This window comes from Ammospiza caudacuta, chromosome 2, assembly GCF_027887145.1.
Source record: "Ammospiza caudacuta isolate bAmmCau1 chromosome 2, bAmmCau1.pri, whole genome shotgun sequence".
In the NCBI taxonomy this organism is placed as follows: Eukaryota; Metazoa; Chordata; class Aves; order Passeriformes; family Passerellidae; genus Ammospiza; species Ammospiza caudacuta.
This window is the reverse complement of record NC_080594.1, coordinates 105,595,644-105,620,130: the sequence shown is the minus strand read 5'-3', so window position 1 is coordinate 105,620,130 and position 24,487 is coordinate 105,595,644. Positions and strand designations below refer to the sequence as shown.

Here is a 24,487-nt window from a genome sequence, read left to right as displayed (position 1 = left end):
TGTCCTTCACTTAAATTGAAAAACCTTTCAGTGTAAATGAAACCTGCTTCAGTCTGGTTTGGTGTTTAATATAGGCAGAGGAATAATTTCTCCATAATAAAATTAATGTCTGATAGTCAGAAATTAGGAGTATGATCAGACCTTGGCACAGGACTATAATCTGTATAGTATCTGTCTTTTCTCAAAAATTCAATTTTTACTTTTTACCACAAACAAGCTTGAAAAGGCATTCAGCAGAAGGAAGTTTGCAGTCTCAGAAAACTGGTGAATGTTCCCATTGCTGTGCTCAGCACAAAAGTATTATTCCACCTTGGACCTCAAGTACTTTCACTTCTGCCTGGGATGGTCGTGTCCCAGTCCTTGCTGGAGTCTTTACCTGCTGAGCAGAACAGATACTGTGCCATTCTCCAAGGAAGCAGCAGGAAACAGAAGATCCACAGACTAAGTTCAGAACACAGAGGGAGCTTTTAGATACATGGTTTAGATTCCTTTGGGATTACTCTTGGAGATGAATGCTGCAAGCAAGACAGAGGTTATGTTGGGTGAGGAAGAATCCAGTTTTTAATTTTCGTCATTTATTTCCATGACTGATGATGTTATACCTTAGTGCCAACTGGATTAAAAAAATGCAGTTGCATTGAGAAAAGAGAGAGGAAGCAGGCACCAGCAGCATTTTCCCTCTGCCCATGGGGCTTCATCAAGGAGTGATGATTGCTGACTTTTCTCACACTTGGATTCCAGTCTGCTTTTTTCTGTAACTTTTCTGATGTGATGGGGCAGTGATCAGCAGTGAGGCACTTAATGTGCCAACTGCTCCTGGAACGTGCAAGGTGAGCTAAGCTCTGCAATGGGGTGAGTTTGTTGAAGCAAAAGGCAGAGGTGTGTGGTCTCTAAGATGCATCTCCCAACAATACACTTTGTAAATCTCCCCAGAAATGTACTTAAGATTTTATGAGTCTTGAGGGCCAAAGACAATTTTTGCTCAAAGGAAGAGCACAGTGAAGGTACAAATCTTTACAGGGTTTGAGTGATCCCTTGGAAAACATCAGTAATCTTTTACAAATGAGGGAATGCATCTTCAAAGAGAAAAGGGGAGAGCTGTTTGATCTAGATTTGTGGATTCCTAGATTTAGAGGAGTATTCTGCTCTTGAAGTTCCATCTCTGCCAAGTAGATAGGATGGCACATTAATGCATGAGTGTTTACAATCCTCTTTCTGGGGTGGGATATATTGTTTTCTATGAAATAGCTTACTTTTAGTATGAGTGGCTTGTGGTGAATAGGATATGTTGTAGAAAATATATCTTTGAAGTAGCTCTGTTGGATTCTAAAATTAAGAAAAACAAAACCATCCACAACATCTCAGAGTTCTTGCAGATTACTGAGACTGCATTAATAAAGTATAAAAAAGCAGACAACAAAAGAGCAAATGCAGTAAGTCACAGAGTGCCTTCACCACAGCACTTAATTTGATTACTCCACTCACTATTTAAAATTTGTGTTAAGCTATTGTATAGGAATACCAAGATCATAGCAAACAATCTTTTTGCATGGTGAATATGTATTAATAGGACCATAGTTACTTCTGTTTCTGTTTTCTTAATAAGATGGTGTTTTGACAGTTTACATCTTACTAAGTTCTGTGAAAATATTTATTAGTGAAATCTATTTATGAGTCTTGAGTGCAGCAATTAATAGTAAAACCAAATTGTGCTGAATATAGTGTTTGGATTTTTTTTTTGTTGTCTGATTTGAGATTTTGGTAATAATTATGTAATTTTTCATTAGATTTTGTATGTTTTACTGCATTTCAGAAACATTTTATGAGTGATAGTCAAAGAGAGGAAGTTTAAGCTCAAGGAATACTACCTTAATGCTGCTTGTTTTCTTGCTTAGTATTACTGTTTGTGTCCATATTGATTGCTGTATGATTTAGACTTTGCTAATGGGGAAATATTTAAGCCACAAAGATTAACCATACAAAGAAGCAACAATAGAAGTAAAAGAAAGAGATTGTGTCATCCTGCCCTAAGAGGAAAAGCAAATTCCAGAGTCACTGTCCCCATTGAAATTTAAGCTGGAATGAATATTTGTCTGTGGACTGCCTTCTTGAAGGTTTCAGCTCACCCCAAGAGTGTGGCAGGAGAACAAACACAAGAGTCATGCTTTAGAAGTGCAGCAGGGTTCACTGATACAGTAAATGGAGTTTGCTCAGATCTGGTTGGAACAGTACAATATTTAACCAGTCTCTCAAAATACAAACAAACCAATTTACCTGGTATACTACTGCAGGACCCCAAGTCCCAGAGCAGGTCTGCAGCTTGACATCAGCTCTTTACGCTGCAGTTGTAAATACACATTGAGCCACTGGATTCTGTCAGGGGAACACTGTCCCTGCAATGGCCTGGGTAGTGAAGTGGCCCCTTGCTATTGCTCTTCCTCTTGAGCAATGATGTTTCGAGGGGTTGGGACTTTGCCAAAAAGGCCCCATTTTCAACCTGGGGACAGACAGTGTTGCACAAAGACACATGATAACAACCCCCATAAAATATCTCATACCCTTTAGCTTTATCCATTCACTCAGTCCCTTGAGCAGTGCCCGTGGTTGGGAGGAGCTGTGAGTTTGCAGTGAGAGACTGATGTCTGATAGAGTAAAGTACTGCTGAATTGATAAAACAGCACTAAAAAGCTCATGAGTATCATCTTTTCTTCTCCCTTACTGTTTCCAAGACATCTGCTGTTGGGGGTTTATTAACAGATATATTTTTATCAGGTCAGGAGGAAAAACAGAGGCTTCTGGAAGAACTGTCTGTGATGTATAAACTCAGCTTTGGATGTCAAATGTAAAAATGAGATTTATCATCTATAGCTGAGGGATACTTAGTATCTTAGTTTGAAGTTTTAATTTGGCTTATTTGCCAGGCATATAATAGGACATATTGTTTTGACTCTTAGTATTTTTCTGGGTTTTTTTTTATTTTATTCAGAAAATCCCAAATTCAAATTCAGCAAATTCCAGTGTGGTCTATACAATGCTGTGTCTGAAATAAGTTTTTTCTCTTTTCTTCCTTCCTATCTAAACAGGACTGTGGACATTAAGTGTTTCTACATTCTGCTGCGGTATTGTGTCTTACTGAGTAAGGACAATTTTAGTCCTGATGTGACATAGCCTATTAGATTTTTCTCTGCTTTTATTAATCTGATTTTAAAGGTTCATATTATTTTGAGTTCTGTTGGCTTTGTTTTTGCTTGCTTAAATCATGTTGGTTTACCTATCCCTTAGGAGAAGATTGAAAGCTGACTTTGTCCAGTTGCTTACATTGCTCCCAACCCATCTGTGATGTTGAGACCTCTGTTGCAAGATGATCCACTGGGCTCAGTGATTTAGTGTAGGTTTGTCTGAATTGTACTCAGGAAGTCCAGACTTCCACTGTACATAAACCATATTCTTTTTCTGTGGCTGTTCCTTCACTCTGTGTTCCTGTGCCAGCATTCAGAGCACAGGGGGACCATGAGCCTCCCCCAGCTCCCTCTTGTGCCTCTCAGAAGTTTCTCCTGGCTCTTTATGAACCACATCATCAATTGGTTGATTTTTGACATTTTCTATAGTTTAATTCCTTGGTTTGCTGTTATTTAGGTTTGCTTTTGTTTAAGAAAATAAAAGGTTTATAATTTGGTGGGGAGAATGGACAGAGTTGGGGACAACAGAGTTCTTGACACCAAAACTAGAAGGACAAGAAGTGTATCTGTCTGCTGGAGAGAGCTTGCTTCCTGATCATCTACTGATATTTCAGATGCTGAAACCACAGCCCTTTCTCCACTCTTGTCTATCAGGGTCTTCATCCTGAAAGACAATTCAAATACCCAGTCTTCAAATAGCAAGCCTGAGGGAGGCTTCTCTGTTACAGGACTCAGGATACCCAAACCCTTTGCTATCCAAAGCATTTTTTAACCTGAAGCCTGTGTGATTCATGTGCCTTGAGCAGAAGGTGCACTGCAGACATCCTGTCAGAGTGATGCTGTGGTGCCTGTTTGCAGTTTTTTGGCTGTACTTTGTGCTTGGCTTCCCACTTAATCTTCAGCTGATGCTGTTATTGAACGGAGGATCAATGTATGTGTCTGAGAATGGATGTTCTGGTATCATCCTTCTGGGCCTCAGGTGTTGTTTACCTCTGAGAATCCAGTCAGTTCTGCATCCCAAAAAAGAAATGCTAAGCCTCTTCCCAGTAACTGGAGACTTGCCTGAGTGTGCAGCACTCAGCTTCTTTAGTGCAGTATTGCATCTACATCAACTCTGGGCTAATACATTGAATCTATTATTTAGCACAGCTGCTTTTCAGAGTGTGGATATACTCAGAATAGGAAAAAAACCCACGATGATAATTTAAGGCAGCATGCCACTGAAGTGTAAAATGTGTTGAATCTCATATTTATCTACATGCTGCTTTGCATCCAGCTAAGTTACTGTGTGTGAGCTTTCTACCAGCTTTTACATAAAATGTTGTTATACTGTCTCTAAGGTAAGGCAGTGAGCAGGTGAAACAACCTAGCCAAGTCCACAAGGAGACATCCCAACCCTTCCTCAGAATGCAGTAAAGCAGCAGTTGGACATCCATTTTATCTTCTGAATCTGAGTTGTGACCTGGTGGTTCGCACATGCCCAGTGGTTTGGAAAAGTCACCAAATGTTTATTTCATAGCGTTCTCTGCTTTCAGAACAGGGAAAAGGATTTCCCTCCCTTGCTCACTTCTTTTCCCTCAAAACTTTTGTTCATTTTCTTCACCTGAATTTTGTTTCTCCAGCGACTCCAGGGGAGGTTTGGTGAGCTGGCCCACCCAGCAGCTGTTCTCCACCCAGCCACTTGCTCCCCATATGGGAGAGAGCCGAGCAAGCAAAAGCGAGAAAATCAATGAATAAAGACAGTTTGATAAATAAATGAAAGATAAATAAAAAGAGGCAGCACAAAGGCAACCACCATTCAGTAGCTCAATTCTTTCACCACCTACAGGGGATCAATGTCCAGCCAGTCTCCAAGGAATGGAAACACCCCCAAAGCCATTTATTGCATTATTCATTTTTATTGCTGAGCAGGGGGCCATATGGCACAGAATATCCCTTTACTCATCTTGGGTCAGCTGCTGTGTCCCCTACAGCTTCTTGCTCACCCTGGCCTACTTGGGGGATAGAAAAGGGGGGAAAAAGAAAGCTGTGTAGGTATGCTGGGCAACAGTGAAAACACCAGTGTGTAACCAGTGCAGTTTTAGTCACAAATCAAAAATGCAGCACCATGTGGGCTGCTGTGAAGAAAATTAACTCCATGTCAGCCAGACCTAATACAGGGCATGGCCAGAAAACCAACTGTAATGGTCATCAAACATTTTAAATATTTGAGTTCAGAATAAGAAATCTGAAAAGCCTAAGAAGTTCTTGCTTGCTTGAACCAATGACACATAAAATTCATACTGTTTCTGAATGACTGTGTGTGAAATGAAGAGCTTTCCTGTTCACTACTAGTGCTATTTAATTTCTCAGGCTGATGGTGCTTGCAGAGAGCAAATTTTCAGATGCACATTTCTGGGCTGCTTCTTTACAGCTGGTGTTCCTCTCACTAAACTTTAGAAGTTTGGAGGGAGCTTATGTGTCAGAGCCCTAAGTTTGGGTTATAATCATGAGTTTGGTATCTGGATTTTTTGGGGGCTGGTCCCATTACACATCTGTCACTGCTGTCCAGGGAGCAAATGGTTCAGGTAATCAAATGTAGGTGTCTGCTCCTGGAGTCAGGAGTGGCTCTCAAGGCTTTGCTCAGTTTAGTGACCTGGTCTCCATTGACTTTAATGCCCTGACCAGGTTGGTTTCTAACATTGGATGCCTGAATCTAAATTTAGACACAGGACCAAAGCTTGGGGGCTGAAATCAGTAGCCTGCATCTGGAGCTCATTGAGATACCCCCATGGTATTTTGTTTTGAATTACCTCCGGCTGTCAGACCAGAGGAACCTGGGAATTCCATAGGTTCTGCCATACTATGCATGTGTCTTACACACTCACAAGTGTCTGAAAAGGCACTTAGTGTCTGGGCAGCTGAACTGACCCCCTGGTAGAGCCTCAGATACCCTCAAGTGTGATAATGCAGGTTCTCTTTATAGTAATGATAAAAGAATAAGTCCTGTTATTTCAAATTAATTTGGATTTCTGTGGCCTGCCAGTACTTCTCTGCATTGAATATGGAAGTTGACTAGACAGAGAAGTCATCAAAAATGAGACATTTAAAGGGAGATGAACATTTCTACAAAATCACATGCCCTTCTACAAACAGTAGAGTAGTTTACTTAGTCCTTTTAGACCTGCTGTCTTGGAGTATCACATATTTTTATGCATAGTTTAACAGCTGTAAAACATATTCCCTTTTTATTTGTAAGGCACATTGACATACTCATCTGTTGCACAGCAACATGGAAGTAACTGCTTTTCATGACAACTGCTTTTTATGATTTCTGAGTAGGAGTGCTGGCTTCTGTATTTTCCAGATGAAAGTTGAGATGATGCCCTTATAGACAGTAAAGGAAAAAGAATCAAGGAAACTTTGGAGTAATACTCAAAACTCTTACACTGAGTGTACAGGTGGTTTAGTTATTAATGGAGTAACATTCATTAATGTCTTATTTATTGTTGTACCATCTGTATGGATTCATAAATATCTGCTTTCTTGCACACAAGGGGGTAGGTAAGCTGTGTCACCCTACTGCATTCTTTATGTTTCAGTTTATGCAGTCTGGTGGGAGGCTGTACCAGTGGAACTATGGAAGGAAGTGGCAGATACAGGTTTACTCTAAGGGAAAGGCTGGTGGCAGGTTGCTGTCTGGAGCAATTTCATTTGAGATAATGGTTCTAGGGGCTACAGAGCTGACTCCCTGGATGACGTGTGTGGGAATGCTTATCAGCCTGCAGTTTTTTAAATATTTCATGTTGTTTGTGAAGGTCTAAAATACAAAGAGAAAGATGGCAAGGAAATGAGGCAGCACAGAGACACTAATGGAATATTTTATGAAGATTATTCACCCTTGAATAAGCAGTTGTTATAAAGTGATAATTTATCACAGTGAATGTTCTTCCTTTCAGACAAGGAGTATTGCAAAGTGATATTTCCGTACGAAGCGCAGAACGACGATGAACTCACAATCCGGGAAGGTGATGTTGTCACACTTATCAGTAAGGTAAAAGCAATACTATTCTCCTATAAGCAGTGATACAGTTTTTAAAATTTGCATAATTAAATTGCCATAAAATTAGTTTGTGCCTATAGTGTTGCTGCTAAACCAATGCTGGTTTGACAATGAAACATTATGCAGACTTCAGAGCTCTACATCTCCCTTCCTCTTGTGCTTTAGAGCCTTACCCTGATAATGAACGTTAAGCAAAGAACAGCCAATGTGTGCTCAAATTTATACAATTAATTTTAATTTGAATCCGCTGGCAGATCAACATAAATTGTAAATTGATCCCTGTAACAAACATAATGGCTTAGAAAATAAACTGGAAGATTCAGGAAAGCAACAGCTTTGAATATCTCTCTTTGGTGAATGAGTTATTTCTCTTGTAGGCATTGTGAATTAGATTTTTGTGTTAGATTTTGAAGTAATGTGGCTAAATTAATTTACTGAACTAAACATTTAAAATTTAGCCACCCTTAATATTCTGGTAAAGCAGAGAAAGATGACAGAGCAGAAAATAAATAGTTTTACATCTGTGTTTTTTCTAAAACTATGTGTAATTATTTAAGATTAGAAATTAAAAAACAGTGCCAGGATTTATACTAAATCTCCAAAAGCCATAGAGTGAGATGGTGAGTAAACAGTTGGTTTTCCTTTGGAAGAGCTGTGCACCATGTTACAAAGAACAGATTACAATTTAGGTGCACTTAATTTCCTGCTCCTCTTTAAAGACTTTACAGTTTGTTTAAAAGTTTTGGATTGCTGGACATAAATATTTGTGGGGGAAAAAAAAATCTATAAACTAGAAAAAGCTGTGGATCTTCCATGAGGAAGATGAATCATAGCAATGTACACAATACTGCTGCTTTTGTTTGAGCTTATATGAAAGTAAAATAATTAATTCTATAATTGATGTGTCATAAGAAATTGTTACTTGACTGAACAATTTGGCACTGGGTGAAAAAAACCCCAAAACTTGGGAAGTCCATCTGGGGCTGTGTTTGCCACATATGAAGCTATTTTCAATCCTATAGGACATCTTTGTCCTGAACAATATGCATGAAACCAAAGAAAAGTAATCACACATGTGGTAGGAAGAGAAACTGCAAATGTAAAAATAAATTGTGTACATTAAATATCCTTTAATGGCTTGCCCTCATTGACCTTTGTTTAGCTTGTAGAGCTGTGTAGCTTTGCCTGATTTAGAATGTTCTCTTGTGAGTATTTAACAGTGTTTCTGATCATGAAAATGGCTTTTAAGAGGTTTCTCCTGTCCACTTTATGCTTTATTGACCAGAATGATTTAATTCCCCAAGATGGCTGGTCTCTGGGTGGAGCTGTGTTCATCAGCAAGCATAGATAAAAAGACAATTACATTACTGAGGTTTCTATGTGAGATTTCATTAGCTTGCTTTTTTGCATTTTCTTCTTCCCTCTGCCACAGTGGAAGGATATTTGTCTTTTATAAAAACTAAGCTGATGATTTGACCACATTGATCAATTTTCCAAGCCAGGCAAAGAGAATGATTTGGAATAGTAAATACACTATTCTCTAGCCCTGTCCTTCTGTTCTCCAGTGATATCAAGCCATTGCAGACATTTTATTTACTTTTCTTCTCTTTTTCTGTGTCATGTCACATCTGTGAACACTTACATAAACCCATGTCTCTAGAGAGGGGGATCTCAATGCACAAAATCCTGGAGTTTCTCTAGGGATGCCTTTTTATGCACTGTCAGAACTGATCTGAGCCACTGCAGAAATGGTGCTTAACAAGCAGTCACTTTGCAGATCCTTTTGTGCTTTGCAGACTTGTGGGGTTTCTTCATCTGTTTTTAACACAGTTAAAAAAATAAAATTCAGGCTATGTGGTGTCAGGGTCTTTGCTGTAGAGTTCTGAAAACAGTGACGTCTCCTTTATGCTTTACCACAAAATACAGTAACTTTATTTTACTCCAGATCTTCTGAAGCAGATGTCTGTTGTCATCTTTCTTTTAGTCAGCAATAACAAAGTCAGCCCCACCTTTCTGCCCACCAATGGCTTCTGCTAGAGAGTGACCTGGAGCTCAAATCACCACACATGACCAGTTAGTGAGCCATGCTGACTAAGAGGCATCAAAGAGAAACATATGGAATGCTTCAGAAGTTATTATCATTGATATGCTTTGCTATCAGATCACAGAGTTTCTTTTAATTTATTTGTAATGAATTGTTTTGCAGGTTTTGCTTTCTATGCTGGAAAGCATTAGGCAACATTTATTCTTCTCAATTATGTAGACCTAAAGAGAGAAGACTGCTACTTCTAAGGAAACAGATGGGTGTCACAGTACTTCCTACAACCACAGATGCATTATTGTAAAATAATTTATTTTGTTGAAATCACTAAAACTAAAAAGTGATATAGATTCCCAGCATAAAATGTCTGTCACTAGACTAGTCTGGGTTTCCACAATTAGATCCATCGGAGCATTGAAGATTCATAATTTTAACTCATGCTGAAATTGCTTCTATTTGAAAACAACAGCATTGGTGAGAATGTGTGGGAGTGGCTGAAGTAATGAGTGACAGAAGAATGGGAGAGAAATCTCATTAGAAGAATGTAAAATGCATTACAATAATCTTAAAACCATGAAGATAACACATGATAGGTGGTAAGACAAAAGGGGATGGATCAAATGAGCTAGATGGGAAGTTCCTACAGGAGCCTGGGTACGGGTGCACACTGTGTGACAATGGAGGAAACTGTTTGTCTAAGGTTCATCTTAAAATGCTAGGACCTAATTTTGTGGAAAGGTGTAGAATCAGTAAATGCAGAATTCAATATCACCATTTTAACAGTATCCACAGACAAAAAGGATAAGAATATAACAGATTTCTCTTTCTTTTATTCAATTGAGTTGTAAAAGTCCCTTTGTCAAGATCATAAAATCAAGATCATAAAATATCTCTCTAATATAAAGAGCAGACTCTGTTGCAAGTTCTCACTGTTTTGATGGATGTTGAGATCTTGAATCACAAGCTGGTCAGAACTTCCCAATAGGTCTCTGTGATAGGAGAATTTGAATATCTGAGGTTTCTTTGAAATAGCTAAAGAAAACTTTGAACAAATTTGCTAAATCACAAGTGACTCCCTAATCACATGGAGAATGTGCTGGAAAGGTTTATTTAAGTGCTGAAGAAAGTCATTAGAGGCTGATCACTTACAGGTCAGAGTGGTGTGTATTTGGGGAGATACAGGGTAAAGGATGGCATTATGCAAAACTGATAACCAAAAATAATTGCCAATTATTTGGAAAATACACACTAGGAGATTGAGTCCAAATATATCTTAGTTAAAATGTACCTAAAAGACTGAAGAAAAGCCCAAAATTCACATACATCTATTCCAAAAATTCTGGAAAAGGTTTTTCTTCCCTTTCATTGCCCAGTGAAGCAAATACCCTTGTAAATACCTAGAAAAGGTTTTATTTATTAATAAGTGGAAATAAAAGTGGGCAAATAGTATTCCTTTAATTCTTTCATGCAGAATAATGTAAAACCCCTGAAAACATTGGTCAGAATTGTAACAGAAGGTAAAAACTTCATCTTCAAGGCAATAAACGAAAAGATCTGGTACCTTTGCTGTGCAAAAAGGGAGTCTAAGAAAGATGCACCTTTGAAAGAAAGAATAAAAACCAAAATACAGTAATATTACTTATACAGTTAAGGTGATGGTTGTGCATTTTGATGATTAGATATGTTCATAAGGTTAAAATTATGAATGGTAATAGGCCATGAGATTGACACTGTAGATTATTTTTATATTGTCAAACATTTGTGTTCCTTAGGTTTTTGGTTTTTTGGGGTTGTTTTGTGTCTTCAAAATATTCCTGACAGCATTTGGGTGTGGGTAAGAACACTGGTAATCACTGCACGCTGCAGCTGAAGGAGAGTGGCAAACAAATCTTTTATCATGCTTGTATTTGTAATAAATATTGTATTTTCTAAGCAGCAGAAAATTCATGTGACATTTTCAACGGTCATCATTAAAATTTTACAGGACTTTTTATTCCAGCCTTCTTAGATCTAGCTTTTGTAAGCCACTTTTCTACAAATTTATTAATAGCTTTGATAAATTATGACAAAATGCATAGGATTCTGAAGACTTCACTGGCACGCAGAAAATTACCTGTGTGAGGGATCAATAGAAATGGCTACATAATTTCAAAGCAAATACATCAAGCACACGCTGGCAGCTGTGCACTCATTCAAAAGCAGTTTTACTGCAAGGATGTAAAGAATATTTCATTGCAGTGCATCAATCTACATGAGCTCTAGACAGCAAAGACCACTTTGTTCCCAGGAGTGAAAATGGTCTGGATAAATAAAATTAGTTGCTTCAAAAATCATTGCAAGTTTGAAAAGCTGGCAGCAATGGAAAGATATCCTCATCTGAACCCTTATTATCAGTGGGCAGCACTGATATCAGCAGCAATTCTGAAGTTATAAGGTGGTTTTGCTCATGCTATTCAAGTAGCACTGGGAAAGTTACTGCATTGGTATCATAAAAGACACAATAGGATAATTACTAGTGAAAAATTTACATGACTATCTGGTCTAGATATTTAATGGCGACCCAATTTGTAGAGCTTAATTCTGTGCTGGGGGGCAAAGAGCCACAAACCTAGTTATAAAAATAAGCATAATGGCAATCACTTTTTACAAAGCTTGTATTTGCTTTTGGTGTTACCGTTAATAATTTATTGAGAGATTTGCAAGTTTTGTGGTTCAAAATGCTGTACATTTAGCAACTTCCTGCCCTGAGGAATGTGCAGTGGAGTGATAAGACAGACAAGTAAGCACAGGTGAGTAGAAGAGCATAAGGAAACAATTCAATGAGTTTCAGTCCTGGTAGTCTCTTTCACCATGTCCTTTTCTCACTGCTGCAGTGGTGCTGTGTGTGTTTGTCCCTGTAAGAGCATGGAATCTGTCCTTGTGCAGAGCCTTTAATGCTGCCCAACCCTTGGGGTAGCCTCAAGGCAGCTCATTTAACCCTGCCTGTGTTCATAGGCAGTTACAGGAGCGTGGCCCTTTTGCCAAAACAATTCTCCTGCTTTTCTCTCTTACACCATCTCTAAATGCTCATCCTGGTGCAGGAGGTAATTGTCCAGAGCACTTTCTTTAGCTGAGAGATTGGCAAGGCAAACTGATCTGGGCAGGGCAGTGAAGGGAAACAGCTGCTGTGCTGGATGCAGGGGGCTCCTGAAGGGATGAAATTGGTGAGTGCTGTGCTAAAGGATCCTGCCAGAGAGCTGGGGCCGTGAGCAGGGGAAGGAGCACAGGCAGTGTGATGGCACAGAAGGCACTTGCTGATACTCAGTTGAGCATTTTGCTGGACTGGGGAGTCACTAGGGTTGCCAGAAATTGTTTCTGTGGGGTTTTATTCATTGCTGAATTTTTCTGTATGTCTTTAATTACAAACAACACACACATATTTTACAAACCTTGGCTATAGAAATATGTGAAGGAATTAAAAACTAAGATTTTCTTTAATTATGAGCTAATAGGTAGCTATCACTAATTCTTCCTTATTATGATGAAATCTTCACTATTTTCACCTCTATGGGTAACAACAAACCAGAGTGATAATATCACAGATCAATTAAAAAACACCTAATTGGCAAGAATATAGAATTCTTCCAAGCAGAACTATTGTAGCTTAAGGCTTTCAAAATAAAGTTTAATATTGTCTCTTTCTTCCTTTGAAAGAAAGGAAAAAATTAGTCACATTTCATGATAGTCAGGTAGTTTTGTTTTTTCTTGATTGACAACTAAAATCAAGCTTTTAGCTCATTTTTAGACAATAGTTTTCTAATATAACCATGCAAAAAATTAGGTTATGTAGTTAAAGTATGATCTGATTTATTAAAATAAAATGATGGCTTTCTGTCAGAGTAACACAATGGACTTGTGTTGACACTGAATATTTGGTCATGCAGATGCCCCTTTTTGGGATTTTAATACAAGATATTTTGCACATTTGTGCAAACTTCTGCAGCAATATTGCATACAGAAACTGAAAGGAATACTTTAAGTAAAGTAAGTAAGTAAACATTTAATAATGCCCAGCTTTAAGAAAGCTTTTATGATAGCTTTAAGAAAGCTTTTATGAATATTTGTGTTTAAAGAGAAGCATGTAAGCCATAAAGGCACTTCTTGCCTCTGGAAATGAATAGGTATTTCCTTCAGAAAGAACAGTACCATAAAGGCTCCTGAGATATCCATGAATTATTCATCACTGGCCAGGCCTAATGGCCGTACCTAATCTGCTTTCTGTGTTCCTTGCCCTCTACCCTTCACCACTTCCCTTGGCACCAGTTTTTCCCCCAGGACATCGTGCCTCCTCCTGTGATTGGGAGCCCTGCTTGTATCCCACTGCTGACTCCGTACAAGGAATGATTTTGCACACTGTGCATGCTGAGGGTGCCGATTTACATGATGGATGAGAGGTGGCTGCTCAAAGGGAGGGCTCTCCTGCCCTCTGCCCTTGCATCTGGCAACCACAGCACGCACAGAGGGGCTGTGTGAGCAGGGACAGGTGATGGAGGAGGGGGACTGTCCCAGCAGCTTGCTGAGAGCTTGGTGTAGCAGTAGGGTCACTTTTCCCTGCCCTGAAACTTCCCTCTGTAGGGTTTGACTAACAGGAATCAGAGGGTTTGGATCTCTTCTGGGTTTGAAGCCACAGTGCCATGAGGGATGGCAGCTGGGGTGGGTCCTGTTTGACACACCTCCAATGTGTGCAGCTAGTGCCTGGGGTAGAACTTGTGTCATTGCAAAGAAGCATGAATGCTTCCTCAAATGAGTGATTTAAAGCACTTACATAAAACTTGTGGGCACTCTGATGATCAAGTAAATAAATGTTCATTTTCTGAAATTATGTTATATACTCAATACATTATGGAAAAAAGACTCTGAGTAGAGTCTATTGCATGAACCTTGTCCTTGGCCAAGGATTCTTAATGTTTATAAATAACTTTGAACACTTAGTCACATCTTGCAGCATTTCTTGGCTGCTGTGATTAGCAGTGGGGCATTAAGGTCTCTGCAGAGACAAACCCTGACAATGTTTATTTGGGAACCAGGTGCAGCTTACTTTTCATTGGTATCTTTAGGTATATTACTGAAACACAAATGTTTGAGCTCAGCACTTAAATAAGCTTTTAAGCCTGTGATTAGTCTAGGGAGAGTGGAACAGCCAGCACTTGAATGCTGATCTCAGTAGTATATTTATAATATTATTTTTTTTAAGTACACACTGAAGTTGTCTTTTCCTGGTTTTGTTACCCCAAATTGTGATGCTACAACAGTGACTTCAAAAGGAGGTGATTCTTTTGTTCATGGGAAGTCCCAAATTTGAATTTTGACAAACACAAGTTCATGCCAAGCTATGTAGGTGAAGTGGCAGGATCCCTCATGCATGCAGTGCTCCAAGATTTGCATAATTTGAAAGGCATTTTGTTTGTAAGTATGTTTAACACAGCCAAGCTAATCTAAAAAGGTGACATATTTTGAGATAAAAAAGGAAAGAATCTTTTTTTCTACTGAGATATTGCTGAAATGCTGAGGTGTCTGGAAAACTGTGATTATTGCTCACAGTGTGGGCTTTAGATGCATTTCTTAGCTTCATCCCTTCTTTTATTCTGAATGTTGGGTTCACCTGCTGGTTTGATGGTATTATCTGAAGCTCAACCTTTTCAGGGCAGAGAAAGCTATTTCAAGGGGAAGTGAAAATGCACATACAGTCCCAAGTAATTAGTAATTGTAATTAGGACCCAGGTCCTAAGATGTCTTCAATCTAAGTAGTAATAGCATTAAATAGTCTTTCAAATGTTTTGTTCTAGGTTTTTATAATCTTTCTAAATACAGAAAATGTAATTACATAAATATTTTATCTTGGCTCATCAGAGGCATAAATTATGTCTGTTATTAGAACCACCTTTCATGTTTGTGTTGGCTAATTTAGCTTTAATTTGAGTATTGGAGTGTTAGAGTTTTATGATGTGGAACATATTTATTTTTCCACAATAATTCTGCTGACTGAACATTGCAAATGAAGTGAATCCTCAGAAGAGATGGTTTTGTTCAATAAGCAACTTAATTCTTCCTGTTTGTACAAATATTTCATCAAAGCTTTTTAGCCTCATTACTGATTAAACCATCTAGTCACAGAATGTAAAGTCAAAAGATTAGACCTAGCCTGAAACATATTTAACAGAAAAAAACCCCTGCTCTGTTAGATCCTCTGCTCTAATGTCCTGGGAATTGCAGGTTGTTCATTATTCTCAGCCAGTTCTTTTTTGCAGGATTCAATAACCTGAGCCAATTTTTGAACAAACTTTTTCTTCTGGAGAGGGGTCTCCTTGTTGTGCCTTCCAGTAAAAACCACAGCCTGGAAAGAGCAGTGTAACCACAGCTGAAATAATGTCCAATTCCTGACTATCTCTCCTGTTTCCTTCCACAGAAGTTTGTAGAGCCTTGGAGCTTGCAGATAAATAAAAATGTTCCTGTTTGTCTCCTTAAGCTTTGAAAGATGCAACTGGCATTATCAGATGTGAGGTTCTGTGTGGCTTGGGCATGAGAACTGGCAGGAGCTGGGAAGGATCCATTCAGGATTTGGGGCTTTTGGAAGAGGTTAAGGATTTGAGCAGGATAAGCCTCTGGGTTAGGGGCCAAACAGAGGTTAGAGGCCAGACTGTGAGGTTTCCTTTAATGCTTTTCTTTCAATATTTCATAATCTACATACATTTGCAAGAAGTATGTAAAATGAAAATGGGTTTTCTCCAGGATTGCTTCAGAAGGCAAATTTATTGTCTATTGGGCTCTTTTATCTAAATTATCTCATATTAGGTAGTTGTTGAGAGACTCATTCTGTCTTATTGACAGATCTTAAAATCATGTTTCTGCCACGGAGTATCTGATTACTAACCAGATGCTCTAAATCATGGCCATTTTCTTAACAGAATTTAACAAATTTTGCACTTTTTTGCACTATAAGTTCTCAATCCCAGTAGCTGAGCTTATAGTAAGTAACAAACCTTGATCATTTGGAGAAGTACTAGGTAGCACAATGTGAGTGTAATGTTAGCCCCTGGAGAGATGATTTCCTTCATTCATAGATAGTTTACCAAGTTTAATGAGAACTGATGAGGATTCTAAAATCAATTCTTTTCTAACTCTTAAGATAAACTTGGATTTTGAGTATGATCTGTCTTGGTGTCAAAGTCATGACACTGAATGTAGCAAGAATTTCTAAAGAAACATATTTGAATATTATTAAAATGCTTTTCACCCTGATTTAACATGACTTTGTTGTTTCCCTCAAAAGCCAGATTGCATTAATGAAGATCTGATGTGTTTTTAATGATGGTTTGGCAATCACAGAGCCTGTCCAGTGGCCTTCTCTGGTGTTTGTGAGAGCTGGGACCTCTCGGCCCCAGCGCTGCAGTCAAGCCTGGAGGCCCCAGGGGTGCCCTGTGAGGGTGGCCTGAATGGCAGAGGGCTTGTCCTCCAGATTTGTCTTTCTATGAGCCTTTAATCCTCACATTCAGAAGCCTTTATATGTTGCATGTATCTCGTTGTGTATTATGGTTGATGTCTTGAAAAGCTCACTAGACACATTTTGTTTGCATTAAAGGTGGTTTGTTTTTCTTTCAATGATGATGTTGGCTAGCTGTTGTTAAAAGAATTCTGGAGAGATGCCTACAGTGGGGTTAGCAGTAATTTAATGGGGGGCTGCCAGCACAGCAGAGCTGACACATGAAAGCTCCCAGGGCAGGCACAAGAGAGATTCATGGCTTTCTGAATAATGCTGTTTTTCTAGCTCAACATTCTTCTTGATGAGAACCAACTTTACAAGGGCAGAAGGAAAGCAGAGATTTAATGAATGGAAATGCCAACTACTGGGATGATTTATTATTATTATTACTATTACTATTGTTTTTATTATTATTTTGTAAGGAACTATGTCGTCTAGTGGAGATTTCCCAAAAAGTGATGTTTTCTTAAGCCCTGCACCATTATGGTGTATGTCAGTGCAGATACTACAGTATAAGCTTCACATACACTTTTCTGGGGGCCTGCTTTTTCTTGTTCTTGGTGTTGCTTTCTGTCTTAGCTGTGATGGTGTAATCTCTGTGATGGAAGAGTTCTGAATCAAAAACTTTTAACCAAAGAGCTGAAAAATCAAGCAGTTGTGGGTTGATATCTAAACTATAGCTTCATATTTTAGCAGTATTGCAAACTACCATCATGTTCAGAGGATGCAGAAATCAGCTCCCTCAGAAAAACAGAAGTCCTATTTACAGATGAGAAGATTGGCCTTTTTCAGATCTATTTCTTCAAGAGTTTACACAGCTACAGTTCAAGCCATGGATAGGAGAGAAGATAATCACATAGCTTATTACTCAGTTTGTGACCTTGGGGAATAGAAAATAACTCTCATTTACTTATACTGGGAAAAGCCTTCCTCTTCACTGGGGGAGCTTGGAAGGTAGGTTAGGGAGTGGAGAGATGAACTGGGGCCATGGCACTCCCTGAAGTTGTCAGTCCTCCCAAAGGCAGCAGGAGAGGAGGGGAGTGGGTGCTGCCTCGAAGGCCTGGCTGCTTTGGGGGAAAAGGCAGGAAACACCTTTGCCCCTACAGTGGAGTGGAAAGCACAGCTGCAGCAGTGGATGTGGATGCCTGCTTCCTCTCAGGCCTCCTTGAGCTTTGGTAAAGCTGCAGGAATTGCTCAGCCGTGGGTAGATTCCCCGAATCAGATGGTTGTTAGTGCTGGAGAGAGCAGTCTTGATGCACTTGCAGCTGGCTGCAGTGATGACTGAGGTGCAAGTCCAATGGGCTTCTGAACACATTATAATGTATACATAGAGCCAAGTAGCTACAGGGCTTTATTTAAGTGATTAAGAACAGTCTCATAGCACACAGTAATTCTCCTGTAAGTGGCTTCAAGAAAAAAAAAAAAGAAAAAGGGTAGAATAATGCATGGTACTTGGAAGAAAACATACACTGGAGCATGTCTGACATTTAAATTATAGTAATCTTGCATGCTTTATTGATTCTTGGTAAAATAATGAAAAAAATACAAATAGTAGAGTTTTATTATAAATATGTTCACAACGAGAAGTGCTGCTTTGCACTTCATGTTCCTTTTATCTGGCTCAGGCCTAGAGTACAAATAGTAGTGTGGGCTAGAAATAAACCCATCTCTAATAACCAAGTCTGTTTTTTTTAAAAGAAAGAACTTTATATGAAATAAAACCCCCTCTGTCTGTGGGATGGACGAAACTCCTGCCTCCTTGGAGCTGAGGGAGAGGCTGTGAAGCTGTCAGCAATTCCAGCAGGGAGAGTTCAGTCAGGTTTGGTAGTGGGGTTATCAGTCACAGCCAAGCTTGTAGCTGGGACACACCTTGGCATGAGAGATACCTGCCAGGCATGAACTTAAGCCTTTTAATTTCATGGTCTTGAATGTGGTATCAGGTACTAAAGGGGACTTGTGGTGTTGTGAGGGTCCCCAGGACAAGGTGAGAGATGGGAATTGACTCCAAGTTCTCAGAAGGCTTATTTATTATATTACAATATTATATTAAAAGAAATTATATACTAAAACTATAGTAAAGAAAGAGAAAGGAGACATCAGAAGGCTGGACAAGAACGATAATAAAAACCCATGACTGACCAGAGTCAGACACAACTGGACTGGAATTGGTCATTAATTAAAAACAACTCACATAGAACCAATCAAAGATGCACTTGTTGGTAAGCAACCTCCAGACCACATTCCAAGCAATCAGATAATTATTGCTTACATTTCTTTTCTGAGGCTGCTCAGGATAAAAATCCTGGCGAAGGGATTTTTCAGAAAATATCATGGTGACAGGGACTGACAGCTCTGCCTTATCCACCTCCATTGTCACCTCTTTTACCACCAGGGAAATGGTGTTTGACCAAAGGGAATTCTGTCTTCTTGGCTGGTGGCAGCTGCTCCTGCATGGGGGATGCCATGGGCCCGTGTGGTGTGGGTGGGCTCTGTCTGGGTGCAGCAGCTTCTGAGCACAGAGTGGAGCATTTGTCAGATTGCAGAGCATAAAGTGCTTTATGCTGGGCTTTTCCTTCAATCTCCACCATCTTCTGCTCTTTTCTTGTTGAACTGAGATCACCAAAGTAAGGAACAGCACAATGTTTGCTCTAATACAGAGCAGTAGTTCTGCTGCTAAGAAACCTTTTAATGTAGGATACTGTGTGCATAAGAGACCAAAGTCATGATTCTTACACCCAGAAGAGGAGGAAGCATGACTCTACCATTTTATGACTTTTCTTCATCAGTATGAGAGTGGCTGCAGAATCTCTGCAGTTGCTAAAAGGTAACTAAGCCTTGATTTTATGCTGTCAGCTCTACTTATGTATCTCACTGTATTTCCCTTCCATTCAGTAACAGTGTGATAAATCTGGTGCTCTGAATGGAAACTTTCTTTGCCAAATATCTCCCCATGGTTTTGGCTGGTCTCTCTACTCATGTATCTCTCTCTTCCCCCTCTCCTCTGTCCCTTCTCTTTTAGTCACCACAGACATAAGTTTCAGAGTAGAACTGTGTTTTTACCTTTCTTGTTGTACCATTGGTTTGGGTTTGTATTTTGTTTTCTTTTTAGATGTTCCCTTTTGAAAAAAAAAGTCTGTTTTCTCCAGATGATTTTCTCTTCCAGTTTTATTCACAGCTTGCATGTCTCACTGCTAATTACATAAAGAGCAGTTCTTATTTTTCACATCAATGAAAGGACTGATGTTTTTAGTTCACTTGTACATACTCTGATAATTCTTGGCAACACGTTGACAAAAGGTAGCTATATTCTGATTTTCTAGTACTTTCCATTTCTCCCAGATTTACCCTTTCCTCTGACTTATGTAAATGTTCCAGCCCAGGCTGACATTTTAGTACCTTTTATTTAGTGTAATATTTACTTCTTATAAAGTTTAAACATCTCAAAAATTCCCCAACACTTTAGTCTTTCCCTTTGCTATGTTTTGTCCAACTTTTGCCCAAATATTTAGCACAAAATGAATGTTGCTAGTTATGCCAGTGTATTCAGTTTTTTATGCTTTATTTGGGAACTGCTGAGGAATTGGAATGGCTGCTGAGTGGATGTGACAGCTGGAATCACACCCTGCCTTCCCTGGGGCAGGTCTGATGGGCAGAGAGGATGCTGGACATGGAGGATTCCCTGTCCTCCCTCTGCCTGGAGGGACTGAAGGGACTGAAGGGACAGGGCAGTGGCACCAAGCTCCTGCCCAGCACAGGGGGAGCATCCCCTCTGTGACTGTCCCCCCTGTCCAGGTGCCCTGGTACAGGCAGTGTGAGGCTGTCCCCAGTGACAGGTGACAGGCCTTGAGCTGTGCCAGAGGAGTTTTAGATCAGAAGTGAGGAAATATTTGGTCACCAAAGGAGATGTCAAGCGCTGGAGCAGGCTGCACAGGGAAGTGTAGGAGTCTCCATCCCTGGAGGTATTTAGAAGACATGTAGATGTGGCACACAGGGACATGGTTTAGAGGTGGGCTTGGCAGTGCTGGGATAAAAAATGGATTCAGTAATGTTAGAGGTCATTTTCATCCTAAACTGTTTGATGATTTTACTTCACTAGAAATGAGGATAAAACCAAGATTTGTATTTTAATGAGAAAATACCAAAATCTCCCTCAAGATTTTTAATTTCTCTGTTTTATGAGTCTGCCTCTGCTTGAACAATCAAAGTAGGCTTGGCAATGTGAACCAGCAGTGAATTTCTCTGAGGTCTTTGATTGCACTGTCACTGCAATGAGAATGGTGGGTATACTCTCTAAATTAAGCTTTGGTAGGAGCTGATTTTTACGGTAGTTAAATGTTTACACAGCTACCCCTTAACTTGATGAATTTCAGTAGCTGGAGTATCTTTTTTGCAACGTTTTACTCCTTCAGTTTAATAAATATTTTTGAGGGCTTTTTTCTTAAGGGAAACCAAAATGCATTTCTAGTACTTGGGTTACATTTTCTTCATAGGACTTTGGGGATATTGCATCACCTGATTTTTGTTTAAGTTGTTATATATGATTCTGACAGGATAACATGGAGATAAAGCAGAGATCCATTTGTTTTGTTAATAAATTTTGGCTTATTAATAAAGATTTGTCAATCTTGATATTGGATTGCTTGACAGCTTTTCTATAAAATTTGCATTTTGAAATTACAGCCATTTTGCTGTACTTGAACACGTGGTTTTTTAACAAGATGTGTTTAAAAAAAGACAATATGGTTAAGATTGCATGGCTGATGGCAATCTGGAAGAATTTGAGTGATTTCTGCTCAATGTTCACAAGCAGACACGTTGTTTTCATCGTGCTGCCTTGATTGTGCTTCATAGCTCTGCCCTTTGTCAGTACTTGGGGCAGCTTGTGCAGTGTAGCTCAGGTGTGCTTGTGTGCTGCTCTGTCCCACAGCTGAGACCTACCTTCTGCCAGCACCTTAGGATGACTTCCAGAGGTTTCTGGGGCATGGCAAACCTGCAGATGTGGGTAGCAAAAGGGTACCACCATGGAGATTCTTCACCAGATTTCATCAGTAGCTTTTAACTTCTGAAATCTCTTTATTTCTTTCTCAGTGACCCATAAGCCTCCTCTTGCAAGTGAAGTAAATGAGAAAATTAAAGAGAAACTGCCTGAAGAGATTTACTTACTGAATTAAATTCCACTGGTGATTGGCTGCATAACCCTGAGTGACAAGCTGGAGAGGGGAAAAAAGCAAAACTGCAGCTGTTTGGGATTTATGAATGTGTGACACAAACAGCAGCTTCATGAAAACAAATGAGCTTTAAAAAGGAAAAAAATTCAAGTGTTAATGAAGTGAAGAAGTAGGAGTAATATTTGTGTTCCCTAAGAGCATAAAAAATCTAACCTAAAAAGCATATTTGTGATGTCTTGTGCTGTTCAGTCAGGATTATTAGCTAGTGCTAAGCTGTGCAATCAGTTGAAGCACAAGCTTTTCATCTCTGGATGCTCAAATTATTCTTAATATTTTTCAAAATCTGAATTGGGTATAAATATTTAGGCAATTAAAGCTTAGCAGTGGAGGGGTGGAGGGCATTATAAAACACACCATGTGATAGAGCAGTTGAGTGCCCTGAGTATTGGGCTGTGCAAGTGGACAGAGCCAAGTGGGAGAGATCCTTCAGAGCAGGAATGAGGGGCGCTGGCTCTGCAGCATGAGCAGAGTCCTGCACACAGCCTGCCCATGCCTGGCCTCCCTGGAGTCCTTGACACCCCTGTAGGCACTCAGCTCATGTTTTGGAAACATCAGCTGGTCAAGAACCAGCCCTGGTCACTAACAAAGGTCTTACAGAGCTGGGAAACGCCTCCTGAATAACTGTGGGAAGGCCTAGGAAATGTCCTCCCTGGTGGAGGCCACCCTGCTGAAGAGAAGGGAGAATACAGAAAAGCAAAGATTAGCCATGAGAAAAGATTATAAAAAAAAAAAAAAAAAAAAGAATGGAAGGATTGTTTTGTGCCTGCATTACATCAGAAAAAATACTGAGATAGTGGGGGGAAAGAGCCAAATGCACCAAAACAGACATGATGTAAGAAACCAGTCTCTTTAGCTGGTGTGTTTAGTTAGCACATACTCAGGAGACCAGGAGGACTAAATAAGCTAAATAAAGATTCTAAAACAAAAAAGTAACAAAAACCACCCCCTAAGCATAAAAGCAATGATCTTTAATGTTAGTCTGTTTTCTCTCAAATATCATCCAGTGTTTGTCTCCTGTAACTTACAGAAAAATACCAACAAGCACACTCATTGTGAACAATATTTTTAAGACTTGGTATTAAGCACACTTCACTAAGTTAACCTGCATTGTTCTGTCATCCATTTAGCAGCTGAAATAAAAGATTTTATGGAAATCAGGAAAGGCTGGCCAGCCTGATGTTGAGCCAACTGCAAAAATTGGCTGAAGTGGGTTTAAGACTGAGCAGACAATGGGTAACTTTCCTGTAATTGTGTTTTGGAAAACAGCTGAGCTGTTTCAGCCTGAGCTTTCAGGAAAAAAAGAATGTGGAAAATCTCAACAGGAAGTGTTCTATGTAGCAAACAGACACAAAAAAGGGAATATGGAGCACTGAAGGCTTAGGGAACAATTTTAACCTTCTCTAAAATGTTGTGGCTTCTGTTACTGTTATTATTCATAACAAAAATAACTTCTATTCTTTATAATTTATACTCACTGGTGTTACTTATTCACCTATTTAGCTGTACATTGTTTTGCACTCTGCATTGCACTGCTCAGAAATGCTGCAGAAAAAGAAGGTTATGCCAGATATTAATCAGGTGCATTATGCCTTATTAATTGGAGTGAAATGGAATTTAATAATTCCAGTGTGTCAAGCTTTTTTTACAAGTATGGGAAATAAGAGAGCTTTTTTATCTCCTGATGTATGATGTCTAATGAAGTTATTGTCTTTCTGCAGAATGAAGTCAGAGAGACATAGGGTCATGGATGATCAAAATGCTGACTTGTTTAATAGATCAAATGGTGAACAAGCATTTTGTTTTAGACACAGACAAGGTCTTGAGCTCTTACAGCATGTTCATTGTTCTTTCCTGGCTGCTCCATGTGATAATAGAATGCAGGGTGGTTATTGAAGTTTTTGTCTGATAGATTACCCTGTTAACCTAGCACTCCAGCAAATTGTCATGCTCTAGCAAACAGGCAGGACATTATGCAAGAGAGTACTTTAGCTCAAAAATCTGTTCAGTGCACCAGCTCACTGTGGTTTTCATTTTATTTTACTGTTTTGTAGGATTGCATTGATGTGGGTTGGTGGGAAGGAGAACTCAATGGCAGACGAGGTGTCTTTCCAGATAACTTTGTCAAGCTACTCCCTTCAGACTTTGAAAAAGAGGTAAGCAATATATTCTTTCATTTTCACTTGAAAATTCAGAATTAAAGTAGAGCTGAAAGAAATCCTCTTTCAGATATGTGGAAGTTTTTTCTTCTCATCTAATAACATAAAAACATAAAGGAATAAAATTCTAGTTAGAAAGCATCCATAAAAAGAGTGTGTGGCACTCAAAGTCATATTACAGAGTTTCCTTGAAGGGTTTGATTTGCCCATCCAGTCACCCCACCTGCACTATGCTGCTCTGAAAGCTCTCTGTCCTGTGTCCTACAAGTTTGAGAGAGACAAGAACTAGAGGAACTAGAGGTCCCAGGACTGAGTCGGGTGA

General features: G+C 39.3%; 1 protein-coding gene across 2 annotated transcripts in view; it reads left to right on the top strand.

Annotated features, from left to right (window-relative positions):
* The window catches only part of SH3KBP1 (SH3 domain containing kinase binding protein 1), a 213,979-nt gene that overhangs the window by 153,436 nt on the left and 36,056 nt on the right, over positions 1 to 24,487 (top strand). For both annotated transcript variants that reach the window (XM_058821978.1, XM_058821985.1), the window contains 2 exons: positions 7,118 to 7,212; positions 24,061 to 24,162. In XM_058821978.1, coding sequence (XP_058677961.1) covers positions 7,118 to 7,212; positions 24,061 to 24,162 — 197 coding nt within the window. The remainder of the gene's footprint in view (positions 1 to 7,117; positions 7,213 to 24,060; positions 24,163 to 24,487) is intronic.